The sequence below is a fragment of the Pongo abelii genome, chromosome 5, assembly GCF_028885655.2.
Source record: "Pongo abelii isolate AG06213 chromosome 5, NHGRI_mPonAbe1-v2.0_pri, whole genome shotgun sequence".
Classification (NCBI taxonomy): Eukaryota; Metazoa; Chordata; class Mammalia; order Primates; family Hominidae; genus Pongo; species Pongo abelii.
Genome location: NC_071990.2, coordinates 117,768,948 through 117,780,681, shown reverse-complemented (window position 1 = coordinate 117,780,681; position 11,734 = coordinate 117,768,948). Strand labels below are relative to the sequence as shown.

Genomic DNA, 11,734 nt, shown 5'->3' with positions numbered 1-11,734 from the left:
TTTATGTTAGAAATCAGTATTTTAAAAAAACTGTCCTCCATGAAAATACATTGCAAGTTATCATGTAAGCAAATGCATAGAAAGATGTTCTCATGTTAAGAAATTCATTTTATTTAACAGTTCTCTCTCCCCCACCTCACATCAATGTATCCAAATGTGAATATAATTTGTTTTCAAAAGTGCAAATTGTTGCAATAATAGGAGGAAGGAAAAAATGTACAGATGACTTCTAAGGCTACTTCAAACCAGATTTTTTAAAAATAGAAATACAGTAGTATACTGTCATAACTTGCCTATAACAAGAAACTACCCCTTTTTCTCCAGAATAAAGATCTCTTTGTCCTTACCTATGGAGCTCTGGTTGCCCAGCTGTGTAAGGATTATGAGAAGGATGAAGATGTGAACCAATATTTAGATAAAATGTAAGTGGAAGTCCTTCATTCTTATTGAATGTCTGTTGTTTCTTACATCACCTGCATTCTTTCTGCCTCTGATGACTTCCTTTGCTTCATTTCACCAGCTGTTCTTCTGTCTCAATTAATCACATCTGAAGGCTGAACATAATTTCTTACAAGTGCCATTTGGGTTGATAGAATAAGATAATAGGAAGGAATTTTTTCCTACAAATATCAAGTGTGGGATGTTTTCTCTTTAGTTAGAAATCATTTCTTAAGTGACTTGAGAGTTGCTTATAAGCAAAAGATGTGGTAAAATTGAAATTGTTCTATTAACAACATGAGGGAACATCAAATTTTATTCTTTTCAGAAGTCTTTTGTTCTAACACAACTCCTTCCAATATAAATATATGCTTACACAAGCACAGACCATCTATTGAAAGATATGCAAGAAACTCATAATGGTAGTTTCCTAAGGGGAAGATGGAGAAAATGGGAGTTGTGAATTAAAGGGAGAGTTTATTTTGTTTAAGATAGCATTTTTATTGTTTGAATGTTTTTTAATCATTATTGTGCTTTTCTTAAAAAACATATTAGGTAGAAAAACTCACTTCTTTTTTAAATGAGACCCATTCTCTTTGTCTTTATTGTTGGAGATTCCTCCTGCACAAATTCCACCTTCTGATTTTCTCTGAGTAGCTATGTGATCATCAGATGACTGCCAAACAATAAAACATCTGTCAATGGTTTTTGAGCTTTTTAATTATAAAATCTGAAGAGGACTCTAACAGAGGAAAGGCTGGAAAATGTGTACTGGTTAGAAGATTTATCTAGGCAGATTGAAGGGGAAATTTAGCCTAACATTTTAGAGCATTTTAAAAGGGTTCATTGTATTTTCAGTTGAAATACAGAAAAAGACAACATAAAGATTGAAAGTCTTTTTTAAAAAGTCTCATTTTTCTTCTTTCTGTATGCATATTCTTTTTCTTTAAAAAAATTCTAATTTATTTTTGTACACATGCCTTTTTTTTTTTTTTGCATTTCTACTTAATTAGTCAAGGGCATTCACAAAGAAAAGAACTGCCCAACTGTCCACCTATAGATTTTTCAGTCACTTCGTTAGCTGAACTGTCTACAGCTGTGAGGAATGTTAAGGTTATTTTACACTAGGTCACACTTAAACATCTGACACAGCATTTCCAGAAATTACTTAATTTTATTTGACTTATGTTAAACTTGCATTGTTTTGTGAAAAAGCTGTGAATAATAAAAAAGCTCACTTATTTGACTAAAAAAATGCCTTTGGTTAGCTAATTGAGTACACATTTAACAAATATGAATGAAATATTAAAGAATAAATTTTTGAGAGGCTGCAGAAAGATCTTTCCTTAAGAAAAAAATTCACATTTAGATTTCCTTAATAGCTTCTGCTGAGAGCCTCTTACATTTTTAATTTATAAAATATCTACTTTGCAGAAACATACCCTTTGACCAAAGCAATATGTGTAGATATAGCACAGCTCATAACGTTTTGGCTTCTGACCACTGTTCCCAGTTGCTGAGCTGTGGATATGCAAAGTGATAATTAGAAAACACTGGGAATATTTTTTAATCCAGATACAACTATTTCTGTAAAGTACACATTTTGATTGTTAAGTCTTTGCAGTGACAACTTCTTGCCTGAAATTATAAACCATTTTTCTCTAAAGTCAAGGAAGCTAAACTGAATATTTCTATCCACTCAGAAATATAAATAGGATATCTCACAAGATTCATAGAATTCATAAGCACTCTCACATCAAATCCGTCTCCCTCCAACCACCTAGCCACCAAAGATTTCATCTCTTTTTAGAGCCTCTGGAGTAATCATTGCCTCTGAACACTGTGGTGTCTTGTTGGGCATTTTGTGGCTCCACTGGAAATCGTTTCACTTGTCTATGTACATGTGGCTGTGAAATTAAAAGACCAATTTTGATAGAGGTTTGGCAAAAATAGTGTTCCGTTTGATTTCCACCTTGAAGGTCACATTTTCTCAGCTAGATTGCAAGTTCTTATAAGACAGAGATTTTGACCTTTCTTTGTATCCTTCTGGGAAATTTAGTCGTTTTTCAGTTTATCTTGTTGAAAGTGTGTGCTCAGCCAACTTAGCTACATATTCAGCGTGTGTATAATCACATCTCAATCGAAGGTTTTCAAAATTGTACTTCAGGCACTACTAGAGCTATTTTCTCAGGGTGGAGATAACACAATACCTTCCCCCAGTCCCACAGTTTGTTTCTCTGGAATGAAAAATGAGTTTTCTGAACTGGGCTGTTTTTCACTTAGTAAACTTCAGAGTCTGAAGTTGCTGAAACTTTCACTGGCAACAAAAATTTTTTCTGCTCCCTTCTTCCCCTCCTTCCAGAGCCCACCCTGGAAATGCCTGCCTTTCTACCCTGATAACAATGCTAAGAGAAGAGCGAGCATCCTGGTATCACACGTGTAGCAGACACTTTAGCTAGGATCTCATTTGATTTCCATCAATAGCTAATGATGAGAAAATTAGTTGCCACTGAGAAACATTAGGCTACAGACACCAGCCTTCCTTAATTTTAATTTCTATTGTCAAGTTTGGGCAAGTCTTGATTCTAGGCAGACTCTTCTGCTTGTAGGAGACCAGTTAATATTTCCTCCGTGTGTTGCTCTCTGCTTTGTGGTCTGTGGGATGAATAAGAAGCCCACAGCCAAAAGCCATTTAACTCATCATATTTGGTTTGATTTGTGATTCACTTGCACAAGTGCTAAACACACAAATCCCTTCTTAAAAACTGATAGACTTCACTAATTTCTTAGAATTTTCAGACCACACTCTCTCCTTCATCCACAGGGGTTACGGCATTGGAACGCGGCTTGTGGAAGACTTTTTGGCTCGATCCTGCGTGGGAAGATGCCATAGTTATTCAGAAATTACAGACATAATTGCCCAGGTAACTATGTTTTTAGCTCTGTCAATATGTTTTGAAAAATCTCTGATTCTTTTTGAGTTTGGTGGTTTTCTGCTCAGATTGGACAGGTTCCATCTGCATTCATTGTTAGGTGCTGAGAAAGGAGATTCTGATTGAAAAGCATTTTATTTCAGCACAGAGATAAAGCTACTGTGAACTGAAAGATGCATTTAAGCAACTATAGATTTTCCTGACTACAGGAGTGTGTAGAGTGTATGTCTCACAGTGGAAAAAGCATTTTCAGAAGGTAAACAGAAGGGGAGTGTAATAGGGCAACCTTAAAACATGCATGCCCCAAACCAGTTTCTTTATGATAATTTTCAGCACATGGAGGGAGATGGTTTTTGGTAGTATCAGAGAATATTGTTTAGTCATTCCCAGAGTATTGTTTTCCCAAGAGAAAAACAGAACTTCCTGTAAATATATTTGTTCTAAGAACTTTCATAGCCCTGATATGTAGGAGACAACTTGGAATCATCCAGGATTAGCTCACTTTTATTAGAAATTAAACTGGAAAATGCATCTTTAGCCAGCCTTTAAAAATCTTGGCCTATGGTTATTAATGTAGTGTTGTTAATTTGTGGGAGACTCAGAAGATACGCATGTCTCCAGGTTTACACAACTGATCAATTAAGTCAGTCTCATTTTTTTTCTCTCCTAGTCCTTAATATTGTTATACATGGCCAAACTGACTCTGTGCATGAATGGCTGTCATTCTATACCATCACGCTTTCTGAGCCTAAATGCAGTTTTACATACTCTTTGTCTTTCACTTTCACAGTAACCCTCTGAAGTAGGCAGAATTGGAGTTACTATCCCCATTTTCCAGATAAGAAAATTAAGTTCCAGAAATAATATGATGAACAGTAAATAATAGTATATGTGTGAAAAAATTCTACATTAAAAAATACAATCCAAATGAAAGATTTTTCCATTTACTCATATTATTACTTGTATTATTTCATGGCTAGTAAATAATGTGGTTGAAACTGTTATCCGAGTATCTTCCAACCTTAGCACAATGAGTTTATCATACCACTAACCAGGTTGGGGAAAAAAAGTCCCTTTTTGTATTGTCAGATTATAAGTAAGATCCCGAAACAGTAGTTTGAAAAATAAAACATTTTTTAATGAAACTAATTCTATAGGCAATACTACAAGAATACCAGCTGTTTTAATGGAAAGTAAATACTTGTAATATATAAATGTAGATGGTTGTGTTTTGTTGCATTTCTAGTTGGTAGCCCCCTAGGCTTTTTGATTAGTAAGACACAGTCTCTCTATAATGAGCATAGATTGGTTTGAGAATGACTCCCTCTTGATCTTTGCCAAAATTCATCCCATTAGCTTAGTGTGGGCAAATCACTTGAGCTCAGAAGATCGAGAGATCGAGACCAGCCTGGCCAACATGGTGAAATCCCGCCTCTACAAAAAAATACAAAAATTAGCCAGGCGTGGTGGCACAGCTGTAGTCCCAACAACTCAGGAAGCTGAGAGGGGTGGATGGCTTGAGGCTGGGAGGTGAAGATTGCAGTGAGTCGAGATCATGCAATTGCACACCAGCCTGGGTGACAGAGTGAGACTCTGTTTCAAAAAAAAAAAAAAAAAAAAGAAAGATTTAAGACTTTGTCTTGCAAATTAATAAGGCGGTAGAGCATTGACCAATAATCTGAAAACTTATATAATGTGGAAAATAAAACCTGACTCATGTGTTTAAGGTTGTTTATTAGGCTTTGAACATTTGAAGAATAATTTCAAGGGCAATTTGGAGACTTCATTCTAAAGATATGTTAGCACAACTAGAAAAAATGTTCATTCTTCTGGATATGTTTGTATATGTATCTTTTTCCATTTATTAATGTATTCACTTATTTTTTTAAGAAGATGATTAACAGAACAAAAAATATCTGTTGAAAAAAGAGCAGTAACCAAGTGGAAGTAGAGGCATATACAACCTCATTGCTGAGAAGCTGGAATTACATTCTGCCACACGATGGAGGGTCAGAGATTATCTGAAATATGCTCAATACCGTAAATGCCCTTGGCCCAGAGAATATTGGCTGATCCAGTCAGAATAGCGCAGTGACATGGGAGGATTCTCCAGTTTTTTCTTACTGTCTATTCTTAGCGCTGAGGGCAACATCCAAATCACTAAAAAGCTTCTGAAGAGACTCAGAAGAGATAATTCCACATACTCATTTTAATCAGAAGAACATAAAGGAACAAGGCTTCTCTAGTAGAAAATAAAAATAACTTTTAAAAATTATTGTGATTAACTTCAAAATAGCTGCTAACAAATATCCCATATAAATCCTTCCCAGAGGTGGCTAAGAAGACTCACATAAAACTTTCTTGTTACCTGTGGTCCTCAACCAGGATATTCTCCATTCTCTATTAGCCACAGGAAAATTACAGAGCTGAAAGCCAAATTAAATATGCCAATAGGAAGCACATATTTATGTGGGGCCTAATGTAGGACTTCTTACTGGGTAGTTACTCAATAAAAATTAGTTGAAAGAAAAGAAAAGAGGAAGGGAAGAGGGGAGGAAGGAGGAAGAAGGAATCAAAGCAGTCTTTTGTTCAGGCCCCTTAGGAAGTTGCTTTTCTTCTGCAGGAGGTAGCCTGGGAATGCTCCTCATCTTGCCCAATGCATTTAAGGGCTCCTCGAGTCCCTTCAATATGTGGAAATAGAACAAGAGTTCTTTCAATGCTCCAGATTAAAAAAGAAAAGGTTGACGAGGAATCGAGTAAGAAATGTTCTATGGAGAGCGTAGGAAAGAAAATGAATTCATATCTCAGCAGGAAAAGACCCATTAAAAAAAACCCAGAATGTTCCCCATTTAGAAATTATATTCAGAAACCCTATTCTGTCTTTAAAAGAGTAAAGAAGATTCTAACGATATTTGACCTCCTAATGGTACACAATTTTCACCAAGTTAGAAACAAGTCTGCTTGATTCTCCCCTATTAGAACAATGTACAACATCTGCTTTCCAAATATCCCTTCTCTAAGACTTTCATGTCTTATCAACCATTCTGATGAATTACTTCCTGTGTCTTCTGTCCTCAGTGAACAGGAAAAAGATCCACTTCCACTCCTATGCAAGATTCTTTCTTGTCAATGAGGAGAATATTCATCACCCTCACCCTTCTCTAGTGTAGGACGATTGTCCCTGCTCTTTGCACCTTCCTTCAAAGGCCTGATGTCCTTCCTCTTGATCATTTTTACTTCTCCAACAAAATGTTCCTTTACTTGTAGCACTAATGTCACCCATTTCAGGAGCACTTTGACAAAGATGAAAGGTCAGACTTTAGTTATGGACCTGCCCACTGAAGCTTTGTTAATAATTAGCAGCTTTCATTCAAACGTCGGGCCTGTGGCAGCATTATCTTATTAATCCTTGTAAACTCTCCTCAGAGGAGGCAGATGTCAAATGATACAGTCAGTTTTACAGAGAACTAGGCCAAGTTCAGAAGAAGTTTACTGTAGTCACATGCTGCTCCCAGAGCATGGCAGAGTCAAGAATAGAACCTAATGGCTGTAAAATTTGTTTGGCTCCCCTCTCAGACCACACACTTCTACCGAACAGCATCATCATCCGTCTCAAGTACTGAGCACCTAGAGACCATGGCACCCATAAAACTCATGATCTCTGTCCTGTCTCCAGGGAAGGAAAGAGAGAGAAGGAATGCATTTGAAGAGAATTGACTAGATGAAGAAACCTATGCCCAGACAGGAGAAGTGATCCCTCCCTCTGAGTTAGTAAAAAGACTACATGTAGGAACAGGTTTCCTGAACTTACACTGCACTCTGCACGCCTCTGCCTTTGCGAGAGAAGGACTGTGTAACTTCAGGTATTCATAACATTCCTCTCTCTTGTTTCCCTCACTTGTTTTTTTCCTCAAAGAGGAGGTCGTTCTGTCATTAGGCCTCTGACAATGTCTTTTAACAAGTAGTAGACCTTAAGTTGCGCCATCTAGTGGTTTAAAAAGGAATCCCATGACAATGGCCAAATCATTGAAGGCAAAAATCTTTAGTTGGCCTTGCATTTTATATAAAAAAAAGATGCCAAGTTAATTATAAAGTCTCGTTCCTACAACATTAAAATTCATCCATTTTTAAAACAGAATTTTATAATATATAACTTAACTTTTTGTAGTAGTTACTTCAAAGTACAACTACAAATATTAAATAAGACATACTAATTTATTTTGAACATTTGTAAGTCAGCAGCATTATAACATGATATTGAAAAACTTTAATAGCATTGATATTTTCTTTATAAAAGTTCAAAGTAACTCCTACCTATTACCTGTATTTCCCTTATAAGAACCTTGTGAAATAAAAAGAACATCTATCATCTATCATTAGCCCCATTTTACTGATAGAATAATTGAGACTTAATCTGCTATCACCATGGACACATAGTAAGAAAAGCCAGCTTAGAATTTAATTCTTCTGACCTTATTCTAGTGTTTTTTCCACAAACTAATTGTTTAAAATGTATTTTTAAAGATATTTTTCTACTATGATAATTGTTCTGAGAAAAATTTTGTAGTTGGTCTAAATGAAAATGTGTAATATGCAGTAGAATTACCATAGCTGATTTTAGTTGTAATAATGAAATATTATATAATTCAACTGTTATTTACAGACCCATATGTCTTTCTGTTTATTATAAGGGAAAGTAGAAAGTGCAATTGCACCTGTCTGTGGTCAAAGAGCCAAAAAACCTCCTTAGTTATACAAAATATATTTTAGGGTTTCCAAACACATTTATGATAAAATAGTTTCGTTATTAGGAGAAGCTAATTAGAGATAAACTTGATCATTTAAATCAAGATGATTATAAAGGCTAGGCTTGACAATAATTATAATAATGTTGCCTTTTGAAAGTAATTTGGACACAAGGAGCTGTGATCCTCATCAGTAGATGAGCACTGGCCTAACCATGTCCAATGTAGTGGAGATTAAAACGGAAGAGTCCACATCCTGCTGATCCACATTCCCACTGTGTGACTCTAAGAAAGTTGCTTAAGCTGTCCAAACTTCGGTTTCCATATTTGTCAGAAGAGACCTCTTTCAGCTGTCATTCTCCTGAATTTCAGGTATTACTTTCACTAGCTATCATCTGCACATTGAATTATAATCACAAATAGCTGAGTGTGGTAAATGTAGCTTCCGAAGCCTCCTACAGAGCATCCATACCTTCTAGTTACTGACAATGTTTATAACCGCTTGGCCTTGCACAAATTATGTTTGTCAAAGTTGGGAAGTCTTTTGTGCTCAGGTCCATGTCAATATGATGATTACTGTGAGGGACATGGGGGAATTTATCACTTTTCAGTGTAAATATCACATTACTTTTTTGTCACAGTAAGAAGGGATTTTTAAATACAGCATAAAAAGACTTAAAAAACTTGAAACCCTGATTTTTAGGTTAAAAAAATCAGCATCTAATATACCGTACTTGTTGGAAATTCTGGAAAGCAAAAGAAGAGAACTTTTCCTTTTATAGTTATAAATTGAAATTTTACCTCAATTAAATAATGTGAGCAATGATTTTGGGGGATGAGTGATAAAAAATCCAGGAAATGGTCATAGGAAGCAATATGAATGAGGGTGCCTAAAGCAGGGAAGTAAATCTAAGTGGTGAATTTTGTAAGCATAAACTCTAGGGCAAAAGATTTAGGCACATAATCCAGAGAGAAAACAAAATAGCAGAGGGAATGTTTTTCCCAGTGGCTGAATCATTTTTATTTCAGTAAAATGGTCCATTTGAGATTAGAGTTGAGTGTACACAGAAAAATTTCAGCAAATCATACTAGCCATATTTTTTTTTCTTCTGCTTCTGATCTGAATGCACAAGACTGCTATGACTGAATCTATACGACGAATGAAAACATTTCAAGCCAAAACTCCTGAGCTGCTTTAGAATGGAGACAGCATGAGGGCTATAGATTTCCAATCTCCAATACAGATTTGAAGCTCTGATTTGACACTTCAACAAGGATATCCAAATCTGATTTTATTAGACATTTTCAGAGGGGAGTCCCACAGCTTGGAAGGTGAGCCAGAGAGGTTTCAGTCAGGAGACAGGAATCACCCAATCATTTCAAAATGAAAGGTTGAATATAAAACACTATTAGCTATTTATAGGGGATTAGCTACTGAGAAAAGGGGGAAAAAAACGCACTACAGAATTTATGGGTGAGAGTGAGTACCCAAAGGAGGAATCCTTTTTAGACAGAGTTCCATTTCTTAAGGCTGGGATTCAAATCTTGTTGGGGAAGGTATGATTACAGACTATGGATAGCGGAGAAGGCCGCTGTGTTGCTAGGCTCAGACTGCAGGCAGGGAACAATGGGCTAAACCTTGCAATCAGGAAACTCCCATTAGGGTGTAAGTGGGCTGATGGGGACAGTAAGAAAACTATAAGCTGGAAGTAGCAAGTTAGGAAGGAAAGGCCACTGGGTATTCTATGCCCTGCCGGTCACAATTCACAGCAGGAGCAAGACAACAAAAGGCACGCTAGAGACAGAAGAAAAGCCCCTTCTTCCTGCAGTGTCCCTGCAGCACCTTCTTCTGGCCAAGGAGGAATGTCTGCATGATGGAGCTCTAGTGTTACAAGCAGAGCAGTGAACGGTAGGTTTTAAGCTGAGAGGCAATAATCTGACAACCAGTACAGAAGGCATGAGCCGAGCCATCCTGATTGTTACTTACATTTCTATTGCCGTTTTAAATTTTGGTGGCCTCATGTTTGACCCTATCCTACCTGCTCTCTCACGCTGGAATTATTCTGGCCACTCAGTGCAACTCTAGCTGTCTGGTGGAAGGAAGAGGTGGCAAAGGAAGCCACGTGTTTTTCTTGCTAGAGTGGTGTCAACTTCTTGCCACTGAAGACACAAAATAGGCTGAAGAGCATAATTTTCAGTTTGCAAACTTTTCTTCTGAAATAAAGACTTTTTGTTAAATACAGTGAAATTTGTTAAATACAACCACTACCTCTTTTTTCCTACAAATTTCTTCAACTTCTACAACCAAATCTATGTTCCCTTTCTCAATCCCTCCAATGACTATAAATCTACTGTCTCTATTTGACTGCTGTTAGAAGTGCTGTTAAATGACACTGTGGCCAAGAACTCCAGAATATCACCTGCCAATAATTTATACTTTCTTCCCTGGAAGCCCAAGGTGGTAATATGCAAGGATAAATGGCAGACTGGCCCTTAAGCTACCACCCAGTGAAAGATGTAGCTGGGGGCTTAGACTTAAAGCCTGCCAGTGGGTCTCATAGGCTTTAAATTAACCAAGTTGACGCTCTGAAATGTTCATTAGGTCTTTCTGTGCCAAAGGGAGATAATTAGTTTGCATTATGTGAAGCAAGAGTTGCAGTGTTAAGATAAGTAAGCAAAAATGACAGAGCAACCTTGTAAAGATAAGGGAACCCATGATTAACCTTACTTAACCTATCTTTATTATGAAAGCAGAGCAATGTAAGTCTGCATTTTAGTTTAATGTTTTAATCAGTTTGTGAAATTCAATTTTATCGTGTTTTGTGCCTGTTGATCTTCCAACGATTTGCTGTTGACCTTCCAACGATTTGCTGTTGACCTTCCAACGATTTGCTGTTGACCAGCTTATTTTGTACATAGTTCCAGTCTCCATCTAAAGAAAGCAAAAATGTTTCATAAAAATGGAAGTAATACAGTTTCCCAAAGTTATGATAATACTAGTAAATTTTGTTTAATTTGATTCTTTATTGTATTAGCCAGTGAAGTTACCTTTCATTTACAATTTCATTTCCCCATCAGATCTGTAAGTTTTTCCAAAGGAGGGATCATTTATAGCATTCTTGGGATTTGGTTCACCAGGTAAATCCACACCTGTTGACATTTATTAAATATTGTTAAAGTGAACTTAGAAAATACTAGAAGAACTGGCCGGGCCCGGTGGCTCACGCCTGTAATCCCAGCTCTCAGGGAGGCAAGAGGCAGGAGAATAGCTTGAGCCCAGGAGTTCGAGACCTGCCTGGGCAATATAGTGAGACCCCGTTCTCCAGAAAAAGGAAAAAAAAAAAAAAAAGACAAAAAAAAAAAAAAAAAGAAAATAGGCTTCATCCCTGGGGTGCAAGGCTGGTTCAATATACGCAAATCAATAAATGTAATCCAGCATATAAACAGAACCAAAGACAAAAACCACATGATTATCTCAATAGATGCAGAAAAGGCCTTTGACAAAATTCAACAACCCTTCACGCTAAAAACTCTCAATAAATTAGGAATTGATGGGACGTATCTCAAAATAATAAGAGCTATTTATGACAAACCCACAGCCAATATCATACTGAATGG

General features: G+C 36.6%; 1 protein-coding gene across 1 annotated transcript in view; it reads left to right on the top strand.

Annotated features, from left to right (window-relative positions):
• Positions 1-11,734, top strand: part of TRAPPC3L (trafficking protein particle complex subunit 3L) — a 53,211-nt gene that overhangs the window by 2,045 nt on the left and 39,432 nt on the right. Inside the window, exons 2-3 of the mRNA XM_002817274.4 lie at positions 325-422; positions 3,263-3,362. Coding sequence (XP_002817320.2) covers positions 325-422; positions 3,263-3,362 — 198 coding nt within the window. The remainder of the gene's footprint in view (positions 1-324; positions 423-3,262; positions 3,363-11,734) is intronic.